The following is a 17,579-nucleotide window of genomic DNA, read 5'->3' as shown; positions in this document are numbered from 1 at the left end:
GAGAATAGAAGCCCATGAAAACTAGTTCTGAACATGTTACTAATTTCTTAGGATGCTATTCTTATATTTGTGTGTATACTTCAAAAGACTTCACTTGATAAAGTGTAGGTAATAGTATTTATATATCACTTTAATTCATTTAAAGCAATTTTGCATTCACTGTTTTAGTTAATCCTCTAAGAAATTTAGAGTAGCAATATTGTTTTCTTCATTTTATGAATGTAATTCAGTAGATTTAAGCAACTAATTAAAGCTACATAGTAAATAGTAAACTGGCATTGCAGGGTTTGTTTTTTTTTTTTACTCTATTTATTTTTAATTTTTTTCCTTTATTGGGGGATTAATGTTTTACATTCGACAGTAAATACAATAGTTTGTACATGCATAACATCTCTCAGTTTTCCACAGAACAATACATCCTTTTCTGGGACCTGTACTCCTCACCCACCCACCCCAGAGTCTTTTACTTTGGTGCAATACACCAACTTCAGTCCAGATTTGCAGTTTATCTTTTGATGCAAAAGCTTCACTGCACTATAATGCTTAATATATTTTCCCATTTTATAGGTGAAAATACTGAGGCAGCATAGTACAATGATTTGTCCAGAGTTTCTAGCTTAGATTTAAAATTATAGTATAGTTTTATTATCACACCAAAGTAAAAGATTCTGGGGTGGGGGTGGGTGAGTGAGGAGAATACAGGTCCAAGAAGGATGACAGAGGACCTAGTGGGGGTTGTATTGTTATATGGGAAACTGGGGAATGTTGTGCATGTACAAACTATTGTATTTACTGTTGAATGCAAAACATTAATTCCCCAATAAAGAAATAAAAATAAAATAATAGTATAGTTTTATATAATGATATTAAATGGCTAAATTCTAAAAATAATTTTTAAGAGATTCTTAGACCATAAACTGCTTTTTATCTTGGAGAGCTACATATGTACCTACACATCTAGACATGTACAAGCATGTTTGCAGGATGTCCCTGTAGACCGTCATAGACCAAAGGAAGGAGGTAAGAAAGAACATTTTGACAATGTTGTTAGAGAGCACTGCCAGGGTTTTCCTTTTTCTCTTTGTAGAGATGTCGGCAATGTGGTTGAGGCCATGTACGGGGACCTCCCTCCTCCAATCATGCTGATCGGGCACAGCATGGGCGGTGCTATTGCAGTCCACACAGCATCAGCCAACCTGGTGCCAAGCCTTCTGGGTCTGTGCATGATTGATGTTGTAGAAGGTAAGTTTTAGTGCTGACTAAATCAGAATCTTTGACTTCCAAGAGATATATAGTGGATTATTATGTTGTTGTAATTTATTGTTGATTTCACTCATTTTGTAATATGCTCCACTGTCTTTATTGTTATTTTGTGGCAAATGCATTCCAAGTATTTTTATTACATTGTAATTGACACGTAGCATTGTGTTTCATGTATACAGCATGATTTTCTTTGCGCCTGTAAAATCTTTATTGGAGTGTTTGTCTACTTGGAGTGTTTGTCTACATATCTGAGTATCAGTTGGATTTTAGTGACACTTTTAAATGTTTTATCCATTTTGAGCATAGTGATTTAATATATGTATATATTGCAAAATCATCTCAGCATGTTTGGCGAATGTCTATGATCACAGAGTCACATTTTTTCTTGTGATAAAAACTGTAAAGATACTCATTTGGCAACTTTCAAATGTGCCATGCTGCACTGTTAACTAGTTACCCAACCATACATTATGTTGCTAGGATTTACTTATCTTACAAGTTTTTACATTTTGACTGTATTCCTCCACTTATTTTTGAATAATTTTATTAGTAGTGATTTAATTTTGGTTTACCACACTCCCTTACTTAAGCCATGCCCCACATTATATAATCATTTTTTGATAACAGAAGCTCTTCATAAACATCTTTCATGGCTGCATAATATTTCAGCAGTATGAATGTCTTACAGTTTTACCATTTAAAAAGGTGCTGTGTCTTTTCTTGTGCTCAGACGATGTACTATTGTTTATCACTATTGGAGAACTACACAAGGGAATGAATGTTAGGAAGGAAAATTGATTGGAGATTATCTTGGAAATAGGCTATCACATCCATCTTCTGAATTTTCTTTTTTTTTTAAATCTTTTTATTTTATTTATTATTGGATAGAGACAGAGAGAAATTGAGAGGGGACTGGGAGAGAGGAAGAGAGACAGAGTGGCACCTGCAACTCTATTTCACCATTTGTGAAGCTTTCCTCCTACAGGTGGGGACCAGGGGCTTGAACCCAGGTCCTTGTGCACTGTAGTGTGTGCACTTACCCACCTGACCCCCTGAATTTTCTTAAAATGCATCTTTCTCCCCCAGGCATCTCTGAATTTTGCTGCATTAAAGGCATATATTGATCCAGCCCATATAAATTAAGTTCTGTGATTAAAGATTTTATTTATTATTTAGGTACAGCCATGGATGCACTTAATAGCATGCAGAATTTCTTGCGTGGTCGTCCTAAAACCTTCAAGTCTCTTGAGAATGCCATCGAATGGAGGTAATCTGCAAACTAATATTGTCTGCGTTTTGAATGTTAAAGCTGTAGCTTTCTTTTTTCATCATCAGCTCAGACACATCAGTTCACAGATTCTGAGTCTTAGCTTTAAAAAACAACTAACACCCAAATTTCTGTTGAGAAAACATACGGATCTGGCTTCAAAAAAAAACAACTAACAAATAAAGGACTTTATTTCCATGCTGGAGAGAGAACAGAGCAGTGAACAGCTGTAGCTTATGAAGATTGAACTCGGATGTGAGGGGTCTGCTCTGCTGCTGCTGGATCGGATCATCTGCTGTCTAGTTGTCCCCCCCCCCCCCCCCGTTAGGGTTATTGCTGGGGCTTTGTGCCTGCATAATGAATTTGCTGTTCCTAAAAGTGTTACGTTTTTTTATCCCTCCCTCCCTCCCTCCCTCCCACTTTGTTTTATTTGGCAGGACAGAGAAAAATAGAAAGGGAGAGAGAAAAAGATAACCTGCATCACTTGTTCATGAAGCTGAAGACAACCCCCCCTCCCAAACCCCCGCAGCTGAGGACCAGGGCTTAAACCTGGGTCCTTATGGTAACATGTGTTCAACCAAGTGTGCTACCACCTAGCTCTCTCTTTTTTAAACTTTACCCCTCCATGTGTTTCTCTCCCTTCCCCCCTTAAGATTTATTTCTTGAGGGAGTTGGGCAGTAGTGCTACAGGTTAAGTGCGGGTGGTGGCAAACGCTAGAAGAAGAATGCGGGTGGTACAAAGTGCAAGGACTGGCATAAGGATCCTGGTTCCAGCCCCCACCTCCCCACCTGCAGGGGAGTCACTTCACAGGCGGTGAAGCAGGTCTGCAGGTGTTTTCTTTATCTCCCTCTCTCTGTCTTCCCCTTCTTTCTCCATTTCTCTCTGTCCTATCCAACAATGACGACATCAGTAATAAATTCAATAAAACAACAAGGGCAACAAAAGGGAATAAATAAATATTAAAAAAAAGATTTATTTCTTGGGGCCTGGTGGTAATGCACCAGATTAAATGCACATAGTATGAAGCATAAGGACCCACACAAAGATCCCAGCTCCCCAACTGCGGGGGGGGGGGGGGTTCACTTCACAAGCAGTGAAGTAGGACTGCAGATGTCTTTCCCCCTTTCTTCCTATCTCCCCCTCCTCTCTCAGTTTCTCTCTGTTCTATCTAATAAAATGGAAAAAATGACCACAGGAGCACTGGATTCATAGTGTAGGCATCAAGCCTCAGTGATAACCCTGGAGGGAAAAAAAAAAAAAAGATTTTATTTCTTTACATATGAGAGCGGAGGTTTCATTTGAGACAGAGAAGCATAAGTCAGAGTGCTTGAACTGAGGCCATCAGGTATGAAAGTCCTATACCAGTTGAGTTATTTCTTTAGCTGTTCATTCTTACCTTTAAGATGAGAGCATATGGGGGCCAGGTGGTGGTACATCTGGTTAAGCACACATATTACTAAGCAAAAGACCTGGGTTCAAAATACTGCTCCCCCAAAATAGCCATTGGACAGAGCCCCAGCAATAACCCTAATAGCAAGAGAGAGACTATCTAGTCTCACTAAATGAGACTTGAAAGTCTTTTTCACTTCTAGACATACTTTTTGTATTTCAGCAAGATAATGGGGAAACAGAGAGGAAGGTTTAGATTCCTTCTCTACTTTTATTTTTTATTAGATAAAGACAGAGAAATTGAGAGGGGTGGGGAATACAGAGAAAGAGACAAAGAAACACCTGCAGCCTTGCTTCACTGTATTATGTGCACTTAACCAGGTTCACCACCACCTGCCCCCCCCCCTGCTACTTTTAAAACTAGATTGTGGATAAATGAAAACTATAGATAAATGATTTTCATATAAAAATTTGAAATAAAGTATGACTTTCACTAAAAACTGTTCCAGGGCCAGTTACCCATTTGATCCTAGTAAGATAGTAAAGTGAATGATGAGTAACTTCCTCTCTTCGCTCTTACTTTTCTCTTTTAGTGTGAAGAGTGGCCAGATTAGAAATTTGGAGTCTGCCCGTGTCTCAATGGTTGGCCAAGTCAAGCAGTAAGTCTCACTTTATACCCCTTGGACTGGCTAAAGACTGAAATAATGTTAAAATAGTAGTAACAGGTTGCTTTTTTGTCATACGCCATTCCTGCTGTCCTATTGAATTTCATTACTTTGGATAAATTTTTATTTTATTTTAATTTTTTAAAATATTTATTTTTTCCCTTTTGTTTCCTTTGTTTTTTTGTTGTTGTAGTTATGATTATTGTTGTTGGTGTTGTCGTTGGATAGGACAGAGAGAAATGGAGAGAGATGGGGAAGATAGATGGGGAGAGAAAGATAGACACCTGCAGGCCTGCTTCACCACTTGTGAAGCCCCTGCAGGTGGGGAGCCAGGGGCTTGAACCGAGATCCTTACGCTGGTCCTTGTGCTTTGCACTGCGTGCGCATAATCCACTGCACTACCACCCGGCTCCCTACTTTAGATAAATTTTATGGGTTAGCTCAGTTGGGCCTGCTATCTTTTCCTTTTTTCTTTTTTTTTAATTAAAAAAAAATCCCATAATTAAATAGTGTCATATAAAATTCTGGATTACTTCTTGGCAAAATATATGTGTTAAAAGGTGAAGAATTCCATAGAACGGAGAGTAAAACCTGAGTATTCACACTAGTGCTCACAGCTGTGGTTTCCTTCTGAGAATAGTCTTTTTGTAAGCGAAACTAGGTTGGGAGAAAAAGAAGTAAGGGAGGTGGCAGTATGGGCTGTGGCATACCCAGTTGAGCATACATGTTACCTGGGTTTGATCTCCTACTCCCCATCTTCAGTGGGAGGGCAATGCTTCACAGTAGTAAAGCAGGTCTACAGGTGTGTCCCCCCCTTCCTCTCTCTTCTCCCCTATCAAATAAAATAGGAAGAGGAAACTATGGTTGCTGGGAGCCACCAAACCCCACTGATAGCCCTAGTGACAGTAAAAGTAAATAAATAAAGTTTTGATATAGTCTGCATGAAAACCAGGTCTAAGAGTGAGTGAAGACTGTTTAGGGAAGTTAATCTTCCTGGGTAGGGTCCCATGAGTCTTGATATATAGTCACAGAATAAACTTTAAGTGACTTGAGAGAATGATGTCCAACAAAACAGGCAGAGGGAGCACAAGAAGTGGTGAGAATGATAACGGCTTTAGTGAATACTTGCTGTCTGTGAGCCCTGGAAAAGCACCTGGTATATACCATTTTATTTTAAGTACCTTGTATTATGGACAGTTTTCAACTAGGTAGGATAGTATAACAGCCCCAGTTATTATTAGTCTGTGACCAGTCTCTTTCTTTTTTTTATTGTGTTTCATTTGATTTTCAGCCACAAGATAGGTACCATCATTGGTGCTAGTTTACAGATGAGTAAAAACAAGGCTCAGCGAGAAGTATGCTGGTGGGTTTGGGGAGGTGCTTCAGCTGATAGAATTACATGCCTGCTGAACTATGTGTGCTTAACCGGGTGTGCCACCAGCTGGCCCTCTAGAGGTCCTGTATTTGATCCCTGGCACGACACCTACAAGCACCATGGAAAGAGAGAGATCCTGGATGATGGAGTGGTGCTTTCATGTCTCCCTCTTTCTTCCCATCTATCTATCTATCTCTCCATATATGTATACATTTATTTATACCTTTGCTTAAGACTGGAAAGGGGGCATCCAATCAAATCTGCTAGATTCTTAGTTTATGGTCTCAGATGATCACCGTTCTATGGACATGTTTGCTACTCTATGAGCATTTGACATGAGTTCTGCATAATAATGACACCCACAGGCAGGCATGCCAGTGTGTATTTCTGCACAGTTAACTGAGAACACCCATCTGTGTGAAAAGAATGCTGACTTTAATGTGGCCACTACTTTAAAGGGGAGGTGGGAGGTGGGAGTGCAAGAGGCAGAATGCAAGAGGGCAAATTCTCTTTTCTAGTTGCTTTCCTACAGGTTTCATAGACCCATAAGGAAGAATTACCAGTGAATAAAGCAACAGTTTCATAGCTGCTACCTAATTACCTGAGAAAATCAAGTTAAAAGTCAAATCTTGGCTGCATCAATAATGATTAGTCATCCCCACCATAGGTTTCAGCCTATTAAGTAACATCATGCCCCTGACTTAACATTGATTCCTCCCTCTCTCTTCCTCCCTGCCTCCCTCCCTTCCCGCCTTCTTTCTTTTCTTTTTATTAGTGGTTTATAAGATTACAGGGGCCTGAGGGGCCAGGTGATGGCACACCCACTGGGGCACATGTATTACCATGCATGAGGGCCCAGGTTTAAGCCCCCCAACTCCCACCTGCAGGGGAAAACTTGGGGAGCAGTGAAGCAGTGCTTCAGGTGTCTCTTGTTCTCTCCCCCTCTCTATCTCACCCTTCTCTAGCAATTTCTTTTTGTTCAAGGGGTATATATTCCATAAATTCTTTATCAGTCATCTGTTGATGAGCATTTAGGCTACTTCCACTCTTTGGTTATTGTGAATAATGGAGTTAAGAACCTGTGAGGGGGGAGTCGGGCGATAGTGCAGCGGGTTAAGTGCATGTCGCATGAAGCTCAAGGGCCAGTGTAAGGATCCGGGTTCAAGCCTCCGGCTCCCTGCCTTCAGGAGAGTCGCTTCACAGGCGGTGAAGCAGGTCTGCAAGTGTCTTATCTTTCTCTCCTCCTGTCTTCCCCATCTCTCTCCATTTTTCTCTGGGCTATCCAACAATGTTGACATCAGTAACAACAATAATAACTTCAGCAATAAAACAACAAGGGCAACAAAAGGGAATAAAAAAAAAGAAAAGAACCTATGAGTGCATATGTCCCTTTGAATTAGTGTTCCATGTCTATTGGGTAAATGCCTAGGAATGGAATTTCTGGATCCTAAGGTATTTGCATTTGTATTTGTTTAAGGGTCTCCAAACTGTTCTCCATAGTGGCTGCACCAGTTTGCCCTCCCACCACCCGTGTAGTAGTGTTCCTCTCTCTCAACAACCTTGCCAATACCTGTCATTTTGTGCCTTGTTTTATTGTTGTAGGCCATTCTCACAGGTCTGAGGTGGAATCTCAATGTGAATTTAATTTGCATTCCTCTAGTGTTGAGTGAAGTGGAGCATTTCTGCATATTTCTGTGGGCCACAGTCTCTCTTCTTTAAAAAACTGTTGGGGGCTGGGTAATGGTGCACATAATACCAAGCTCAAGGACCCGGTTCCAGCCCATGCTTCCTGCCTGCAGTGGGGGACACTTCACGAGCAGTAAAGCAGGTCTGCAGGTGTTTAATCTTTATGTCCCTCTTTCCATCTCCCCTTCTCAGTTTCTCTCTGTTCTATCCAATTAAAAAAAAGAAGAAAAATGGTTGCCGGAAGTGGTGGATTTATAGTGAGCCTTAGCAACAACCCTGGTGGCAATAAAACAAACAAACAAAAACTTTTTTATTCACATTTTCCCACCACTTTTTTTTTTTTTTGAATTGTTCTTTTTCTTCTTGTTGAGCTGTATGATATCAACCACTTGTCAGATGTATGGTATACAAATATCTTGTCCCAATTGCTAGGTTGCCTGTTTATCCGTATAAATTTTCCTTTTGGTGAATAGAACTTTTTTCCTTTTTTAACCTAGATGTGAAGGAATTACTAGTCCAGAAGGCTCAAAGTCTATTGTGGAAGGAATCATAGAGGAAGAAGAGGAAGAAGAAGAAGGAAGTGAGTCAGTAAACAAAAGGAAAAAGGAAGATGACATGGAGGTGAGAGATAGCCTGGAGTAGAGAATGGTTTAGAGTTTATGGGAGTAGGGAAGAGGAATTAACATTATTTCTGTTCACCATTAGATATGTTAGGGATGCAAAGACATCATAAGTGGTACTAGAAGACATAAAGCAATTGTTGATGGTTATTTACAAATCAGGACATAAAACTTGCAGTGGCTCCACCCTCAGAGATCTCCCTCATCAGGTTCTTTGTTATCTCTGTACTTCTCTGTTCCTGTGGGTTATCTCATGAGAAAAATCCCATTTCCTTTTTTTTTTCCCCCTCCAGTGTTATTGCTAGGGATCAGTGCCTGCACTGTGCATCCACTGCTCTTGGGAACCGTTTTTTCCATTTTATTATATAGGACAGAGAGAAATTGAGGTGGGGGGATGGTAGAGGGGGAGAAAGAAATCAGACACCTGCAGCCCTGCTTCACCACTTGTGAAGTGGACCTCCCCCACACACACACACAGATGGGGAACTGGGAGCTTGAACCAGGACCCTTGCACATCATACTATGTGTGTTTAACCCGGTGTGCCACCACCCAGCCCTCCCAAAATCCCATTCCCTGCCTGTTTTTTACTAAATTTATCTAGCTCTTACCTATCTTTTCAGGTGTGCCTCCTTGGAGACACTTTTTGACCACAGTTATCAATTATACTTCTCCTTCTATAGCATTTAATCTATGTGATTCAGCTTAACACTTTTCCAATTTGTGGCTGTTCAGTCACATAACTAATTTTCATAAACTACATTTGGAGATACTATGTTCTCCTGGTAGTCTGGAACTCATACAGTGTCTTCTAATTGCACCAGATTTTTTTCTCAAACAAAAATATTCTGTATTTTGAGTGCAAGAACATTAGTGTATATAAACTGAGGCTCTAGATTTGATCCTCCACCACCAAAACAAGGAAACAACAATAAAATCAGTAGCATCCCATTTGTATGAATAGTCAAAAAAGGCAAACCTGTAGGCATCTAGACTCTGGGCACACAATTGACCTTTAATAAGTACTGCCTTCCCTTTCCTTTTCCCAGGAATCTAGGTTTTCATCTTCTTACCCCAGGGGTTGTCCTCAGAGACTGAGAATTTTCTCTTATTCCCCTAGAGCAAGAAAGACCATCCATACACTTGGAGAATTGAACTGGCAAAAACAGAAAAATACTGGGATGGCTGGTTCCGAGGCTTATCCAATCTTTTTCTCAGTTGTCCTATTCCTAAATTACTACTCTTGGCTGGTAAGTGTGCATGTGTATGTACTAGACAACTCAGCCTGCCATAACAAAATACTATAGACTGAGTGGCTGAAACAACAAGTTTATTCTCTCAGTTCTGGAGGGTGGAAGTCAGGTCAAGGTACCACCATGTCAAGTTCTTGTGAGAGCTTCCTGTTGGCTCCCTTCTTGCTGTATCCTTATGTGGCCGAGTGAGCAAGAAATCAAACTCAGATATTTCTTGTTGTAAGGACACTAATCCTGTATTATGAGTGCCCCACCCCTGAGATCTCATTTAATCTTAATTCCTCATCTATTCTTAATTACTTCTATCTTTCCAAATGTAATCACATTGTGAATGAGGATTTCAGTGTATGTATTTCAAAGGACACACTTGAGTCCAATGTTAGGCACTTGAACATGTCCTTATTAAATCTACTCAGCAGATGACTTCCAACATGAAGGACCAGCCTCACTTATCTGTGTTCTTTCTTCTCTTCCTGACAAATTCTTGAGCATAAGCATCTATTGGGATGGTCTGATTCTATACTATGTGCACTTAACTTGGTGCACCATTGCCAGGCCCCCAAGGGATGGTCTGATTCTGACCTGACCTCTGTGTTTGTTCAATCCCAAGTCCTTCTGAGTGGTCTAAGGACATTTTGAGTATAATGACAAAGAAAGAAAAACCTTGTTTTCATAAACCAGTTTAGTTGAGTAGAGTGATTATAGGAGCATCTCAGTTTGAAATTTTTCTTGCAATGAGAATATAGCCTCAGACAGATAGCTTAGTGTATGAATTTAGAGTCCCACCCTATATATAACTTTGTAACAGTTTTTACTTCATGCTTGAACAGAAAAATTTATTTCACATGGTTTTTCTACAAGCTTGTTATAGATTCTCTCTTTTGTTCTAGGTGTTGATAGGTTGGATAAAGACCTAACTATTGGCCAGATGCAAGGTGAGTTATCAAGAAATTATGTCCTTGGGTTCTTCTCTGAGAGCAGGGTCCTGGGGAAAGTAATGTTCTGAGTTGGTGAAATGCAACAGCAAACTTTTTCCTGAGCTACCAAATGTGCCATACATTTCTACTTGAGTGCTTTGTGTACCTTTCAGACTTTTTTCAAGCTCCACATAGAAATTCGAGCTATCTTTATTTCTTGAAAGGCTCCTAAATATGAAAGTCTACAGACCCTCATACTTTTCTCACCTTCTAACTACTAGTTTCCTAAGAACTGGAGCAGGACCATGGACTAGAATTGTACGATTTTTAAAGTTTTTTAATTATATTTATTTATGTATTAGGTAGAGACAGCTAGAAGTCAAGAGGGAGAGGCAAAAATAAATAAATAAATAATTTGCTCCCTCACTAGACTATAAATCCCTAGAGAAACAGGAACTGTTTCTTCCTTTGTAACTGTCCCAAAGTGCACATAAATTATATAGTTGCAGAAGGAAAAAGGATTTGCCCGATATTACAATTACATGCATTAACATTCTCTTCAAAGGATGGTAATTTAGTCTAGAGTAACGGTGGGATGGGGGTAGGGAGTGGGCTCCTCCAGTGACCAGGAAGGCAGCAGGTATGGTAAGAAGAAGGCCTTTTTAGTCCCTGAGGTTTCCTGGTTTTTGTTTTTTCTCTAGGGAAGTTCCAAATGCAGGTCTTACCACAGTGTGGCCATGCAGTCCATGAGGATGCCCCAGACAAGGTGAGTCTGGTGCTTGGTGGCTGAGAAGAGCTGAGAGTAACCTGTGATCTCGGACAGGGTAGCTAGAAGAGGAGCCTGCCTCCATTATCTGCTGCAGCTACATGGCTACTGTGAAATTCCACAGTCAACCCAAACCTCTCCCTGGCAGCTTCCTGTGGCCATGGCTTTTTTGTGTGTAGGATAAAGAGCTGCTGGTACTCTGCTCTTTCATCCCAGGGCCTTGCAATTAAAACCTTTAAGCTTGGGCCCGGGAGATAACACAATGATTCTGCAAAAGACTCTCATGACTAAGGCTCTTGGGTCTCAGGTTCAATCCCCAGCACCACCATGAGCTAGAGCTGAGCAGTGCTCTGGTCATTCTCTCATTAAAATAAAATTGGCAAAAATATTAGTAATATGAATGTTTTTAAAAAAAACTTTCAAGCTGTACTTCTCTGTTACCTCTAAACCAGATGGAAAGGATGATTTGGGTAGAAACTGCTCCCTAAACCACAGTTACAGTTAGGAATTAATATGGGTTCCTCCTGTTAGAAAAAATGAGCTTTGCAACTCTTAAGGAATAAATAAGCCCGTCACATCATTTCTCTTGGCTTCTCTGGAGCCGCCCCAGCAAGGATGGTAGGAAGAGTCACCTAGCCCCACCAGGACCCAGTTTCTTTTTCTTTTTTCTTGTAAATTTTGTATCAGTTGAGAGAGGGAGACACCAAAGTTAACAGTCAGCTCTGCAAATCTTCATTGTCAGGGATCTGACCCAGGGCCTCAGGCTTCCAAAGCATGTGCTTCACTCACTGAACCACCAAGATCCTTTTGCTTCACACTCTCCAGGCCTATGAGACTCATGGATCTACTATAGGATCTAATCTTCTAGCAGAAGTCCACAGGAGCTCTAAGTCTAAGCCCTACCGCTAACCCTGATAAGGCCTATTTTTTTCCCCCTCCCTTTTCCAGGTAGCTGAAGCTGTTGCTACTTTCCTGATCCGGCATAGGTTTGCAGAACCCATCGGTGGATTCCAGTGGTAAGGACATAACAAAAGTTTAAGGAGCTCAGCACTGCTGACCAACCCACCTAGCAAAAGATTTTTGCAAGATTATTAATCTGCCTTTTCCTTGCCTGGTTTGGTAGTCCTGCCGTCTTCCTCTTAACACAGCCCAACATGTGTGTTACTACAGAACCATGATGGGTTATTGCTGTGTGCTCTGGCCCAGAGGGTTGTTGCTGAACTGAAGTTAGATTTTGCCTATTCCCTTACCCTTGCTGTGATGCATATTTCTTCAGAAAATGCCTCTTCTGTGAGGAGGCTGAGGTGGGAATCAGTCCTTTCCAAGACTTCGAGAAATTGTATATGCCTTCTCCTTCCTTGCTGCTCAGAAGGGTTGGGGGGGGCTATGTACAGAGCCAGAGCTAGTCTCAGCACCACTGATATTTGGAGGCAGGTAATCCTTTTTGGAGGGCCACCTTGTGCATTGTGGGATGTTTAGGAATACCCCAGACCTCCACAATACTAGAAGCCAGTAACAGTCACCACCACCACCACCACCACACACAAACACACACAGTTATGACAAGCAAACATGTTTCTAGACTTTATCAAATGTCACAAGAGAGGTAAAATTGCCCTCAGCTTAGAACTGCCAATCTTGAAAAAGTAGGATTTCTCTTATTTTAAGAAGCTCTTAATTTGATTAGTGAGGCACAGTTGAGCTCTTTGTTAAAAAGGAGGAAGAGAACCACATAGTCCTGGCCCCCTGTCAGGGACCCTTTAGTATCTTAATTCTATAGAAGGCCCCTGATCCTCAGCCCACAAACTGAGGAGAAGTCATGCCTGCTAGGTGTAAAATCTGATCTCTTCTTATCTGACTTTGGTGAGGGCTCAGAGGAACTGTTCCCCACCCCAAGGAAATATAATGAAGTGTTGAGAAAGTAGCAACTTCTCTGCAGTAGAGAACTGTGGGTCCCAGGCCTGGGAGGTAAAGGTGACAGAGCAGAGTAAACACTGGAAGTGATGGCAGAAGTCTGAGTTAAGGAATTAAGGAGACAGCCTTACACAGAGCCACCCCTCAGACATCTAATCATTGATGAACCACAGGTGTCAGTAAAGACTTCATTAATCTTAATAAATAGTGATTGACTAGAGCTCCTGGACCTTGGGGCCTTGATTATATCAGCAGTACGCTGAGAGTGGAGCCTGTGTTGTGTGCTGGGTGAGGCTGTGGGGAGATAAAGCAGAACCCCAAGGGCCTTGGTTGTCATTAAGGAGGACTTCTAAGAGACACAGGGTAATAAGCAGGAGAAACATTAGTGACGATCACATTTGTTTTCCCTTCTCTTTCCATTCTTCACAGTGTGTTTCCTGGCTGTTAGTGACCTGCTGTCCATCCCCCCACAGCATTGAGCACTCTTATAAATACACTGCACCAGAGGCCACTGTGATGCTGCTGTCTCCTCTTCATCCTGCCCGGCCATGTAACACCGGCTCCCTGTAGATGGGCATCCCCAGATGTACAGCCCTTTTTGTGTGTTCCTGCCAAAAGCATTGTTTTCCAGGGTCCTCGATCAACATCGGCCTTCCTAGTCCAAGGTTGCCCACCTCCGCCCCTGTTCCCATTCAGAGCTAGCCTCTGTCTTTTCTCCCTGCCTTGCCTCGGGTAGAGCTGCCACCTTGGGTCCCCATTCTTGGCACTAAGCAACACACCAGTGTCCAAATGTCTCCCCAGGCTTAGGGAACCCCGTTTCTTGAGATTGTTCTTGGCATCGTCCTGCCCTACCTCACAGGATGGACCTTGCACAGAGTGGTCCTTATATTTCCCTTTCAAATAAAGTAACAGTCAGGTACATTTTTGTTCCAGTCTTACTCTTGCAGGCTTGGAAGACTAAGAGAGGCCAGAATCCATCTGGTCCTTAAGTACAGAGAGAGATGGTGGATAGCATTACAAGAAACCAGCTTGAAAATCAGATCCAGCCAGTCCAAGCACATAGCCTCCCATTAGGGGAGAGTCCTCTGCCCCACTCCCACATGTCTGGGCACCTGCCTTGGGCTGAGGCCAGGCTGCTCCAGGAGTCCCTTGAGCCCTCATCTGCTGTAGAGCAACCCAGGTTAAACAGCCCATGCACAAAGCTACAGGCTAGAGCCTGTGGAGTTGTTTTTAAGAGACAAATTTAACCACTTTCATCATCGGTCCCTGGAGGTATATAGAGTGTGCGCTTGCCTCTTCTAGACCCACAGCTTTTGTTTGCCACTTGTGGTTTTCATGTCACTCTTCTTACAACAGCCCAGCATCCTCAGTCTTTGCCTTTTTCCAGCTGCCTAATTACAGCACTGCAGCCTCCCCTGCTGCCCAGGCACGCCATTTCCATGGGCAGAGAGGGACAGTCTCCTGAAGCCCATACTTTCTGTGACTGTCTTAGGTGATGCATAGCCCCTTTCACCTTTCCACCAATGAGTTCCTATGCCTGTCCTGCTGCACGGTCTGGAGTCTGGGACCTACTTTGTTATTTATGATCTTGTTTAAAGAGAATAAATATCTCCCAACCTTTATTGATCTGTTGTTTCTCTCTGGAGTTGTCTTTGCTGATCTGATTTAGCCAACATAGAGTTCCAGGAACCTCTTCCTTTCCTTCCCCTCCCCTCCCATTTCCTTCCTTCCTTCCTTCCTTCCTTCCTTCCTTCCTTCCTTCCTTCCTTCCTTTCTGTTCTCCTTTTTCTTTTTCCACCAGGGTTATAGATGAAACTCAGTGTAGGCACTACAATTTCCTTTTATTTTGATAGGATAGAGAAATTGAGAGAGGAGGGAGAGAAAAAGAGACACATGCAACTCTGCTTCACATCTCATGAGGCTTCCCTCTGCAGCTAGGGACTAGGGACTTGAACAAGGTAATGTGTGCCCCACTTTGTTGCAGCCTGTCAGCATCCTACTGCTCTTCCTGCTTCCTAGATTAAGAATGTTCAGTAGAGGGGGTCGGGTGGTGGCGCACCTGGTTGATTGCACGTTACAATGCACAAGACCTGGGTTCGAGCCTGCAGTCCCCACCTGCAGGGGCAAAGCATTGCAAGTGGTAAAGCAGTGTTGCAGGTGTCTCTCTGTCTCTCTCCCTCTCTATCACCACTTTCCCTCTTGATTTCTGACAGTCTCTATCCAATAAGTAAAGATAATAATTTAAAAAAGAATGTTCAGTAGAATCAACAGCTTCTACTACAGTCAGGGAGAACTGGGTTTGGATCTGTGTTGACATTGACCCAGAATAGGACATTCTGTGCACTATGTGATCACAGGCTCTCATGTCTTCACATAAGCCAACACTCAAAATGTGCCAAGAACCTAAATCATCCCCTGAGCACAGACACTTGGGCTCCATCTTTTCCAGATTAAACACTCAGCTGATCTCCAGAAACTTGTTCCCTTCCCATGTGGTAGGTACGACTATCTCTCCAACTGTCCAAACCTGCAATCTAGTACATATTTACTCATTTAGATGGCCAAAATATACTTCTCATATATATTTGATCTTCATTCATATTTCTGTGTAAGTTCTTCCAAAGTCTTGGAATTTCCTAAATGTAAGGGTGATAAAAAATATCTTTGGGGGGGGGCAGACAATGGCACACCTGGTTAAGTGCTCACATTACAGTGTGCAAGGACCCAGGTTCAAGCCCCTGGTCTCCACCTGCAGGGGGAAAACATCATGATTGGTGAAACAGGGCTGCAGGTCTCGCTCTCTCTCCTTCCTCCCTCGTTCTCCTCCGTCCCCCCTCAATTTCTCTCTGTCTCTATTCAATTAAAAAAATATTTTGTGCTCATGAGCTAGCTTTTGAACCCCATCAAGGATGAGGACTCTTTGCTTGGGGAATCAACCTTACAGTTAGAGAGTTGGAATTTCTAGTGTCACCCCCAGACCTCTAGGAAGGAGATACTGGAGATGGAGTTCAGTTGTCAGTGATTTAGTGGCTCATGCCCAAGATCCGAGGCCTCCATAAAAACGCAAGAGGAAAGAGTCCCGAAATCTTCCAGGTAAGTGGAAAGTTGGACAGAATGTCACAATTGGAGAAAGCATGAAGCTCCATGACTCACACCATGTCCTCTGCAGCTCCTTCAGCTGGCTGTTTCTGAATAAATATAACCCCCCCTTTTTTTTTCTTAATCTGTAGTGAGTAAACAGGTTTCTTGAGTGCTGTGAACTGCTTTGACAAAATAATTGGACCCAAGGAGTGGGTTGTGGGAACCTCTGATTTTTAGCTAGTCAGTTGGACGTACAGGTGATGCTATGGGCTTACAGCTGGCACCTGAAGGTAGGAACCTTCAGTCTATAGCCCATCACCAGATATATATGTACTGGGCTCGTGACCAGCATCTCAGATAGAAAACAAGTCTTGGGAGAATTACTCCTTAACCTGTATAGGATATGATGCTGTCTCCAGGTAGGTACTGATAGAATTGAATTCTTAAATACCCGTCTAGTGTCAAAAGAATTGCTTGTTGTCATGGGACAACTTTCAGATTCACATTTGGAATTGGTTCTAGGAATCCTTACACACTGATGTCCAGTCTACCAAACTTTTGCTCATTCTCATTTCCCCTTTTCTGTCCCATAGCCAGAGCCACTCGCTCCCTAAGCCATCCTCTCTACACAACGTTGAGTCCTCCTCCTAATAGGCTTTGGAACCAGACTGCCTACTTGAGAACCCAAGCCCCACCCTTACTGACTATATGAGATAACTACTGCGTTCTCTTTGTGCTGCGGCTTCCCCGTCTGTAAAGTGGAGATAAATTGCATCTACACAGAACCTTGAAGACGACGTAAGCCATAAACAGTCACTTCAGCAATTGGTACACGCCAGGCACTTAATAAATAGTCATGACACCCACGTATTTTACTTAAGCTTTTTTACTCAGAGTGGTTTGGGAACCAGTGGTTGTCAGTTGCATCTGAAATTTTGTTAAAGATTTTTGTCCCCGCCCCAGGCCTATTGAGTCATAATCTGCTTTCTAGCAAGCACAGTAATTCTGAAAAGTTCCAATTTAGATGTTTACTAAATATATCAGAGTCGAGCATCAGCTCCTTAGTTGAGGAGAAAAGTGCTCTGTATGTGATTTAAATTCTCCCACAAAAGTCCTGAGGTACCTTTGCGGACTGTGTGCCCTCTCTCCACAGGAGGGCAGCTTGACCACATGCATAGTTTTCAGGAACACAACTTCTACATATCAAAATCTGAATATCCCTCTAATTCGCTTTACATTTAGTCCTTGCAGCAGCCCTGTGAGGTAAGTGATAGTGATAGTTCTTTTTACTGGTAGCAAACAGATCCCAAGTCTGATAGCTCAAATGTGGTATTGAAATTCAAACCTAGGGTTGTTTCTGTTTCCCACTGCCTCCTTGACAATA

The 17,579-nt window shown here is 42.2% G+C and overlaps 1 protein-coding gene across 1 annotated transcript in view; it reads left to right on the top strand.

Annotated features, from left to right (window-relative positions):
- The window catches only part of PPME1 (protein phosphatase methylesterase 1), a 40,924-nt gene extending 26,184 nt beyond the window's left edge, over nucleotides 1–14,740 (top strand). Inside the window, exons 6-14 of the mRNA XM_007520246.3 lie at nucleotides 1,088–1,242; nucleotides 2,440–2,530; nucleotides 4,514–4,579; nucleotides 8,144–8,267; nucleotides 9,385–9,514; nucleotides 10,408–10,452; nucleotides 11,136–11,200; nucleotides 12,149–12,216; nucleotides 13,544–14,740. Of these exons, the coding sequence (XP_007520308.1) occupies nucleotides 1,088–1,242; nucleotides 2,440–2,530; nucleotides 4,514–4,579; nucleotides 8,144–8,267; nucleotides 9,385–9,514; nucleotides 10,408–10,452; nucleotides 11,136–11,200; nucleotides 12,149–12,216; nucleotides 13,544–13,562 (763 nt within the window). The 3' untranslated portion in view covers nucleotides 13,563–14,740. The remainder of the gene's footprint in view (nucleotides 1–1,087; nucleotides 1,243–2,439; nucleotides 2,531–4,513; nucleotides 4,580–8,143; nucleotides 8,268–9,384; nucleotides 9,515–10,407; nucleotides 10,453–11,135; nucleotides 11,201–12,148; nucleotides 12,217–13,543) is intronic.
- Nucleotides 14,741–17,579: the final 2,839 nt, after the last annotated feature.

This window comes from Erinaceus europaeus, chromosome 17 (genome assembly GCF_950295315.1).
Source record: "Erinaceus europaeus chromosome 17, mEriEur2.1, whole genome shotgun sequence".
NCBI lineage: Eukaryota > Metazoa > Chordata > Mammalia > Eulipotyphla > Erinaceidae > Erinaceus > Erinaceus europaeus.
The sequence above is the reverse complement of the archived record's forward strand: the minus strand, read 5'-3'. Positions and strand labels throughout refer to the sequence as shown.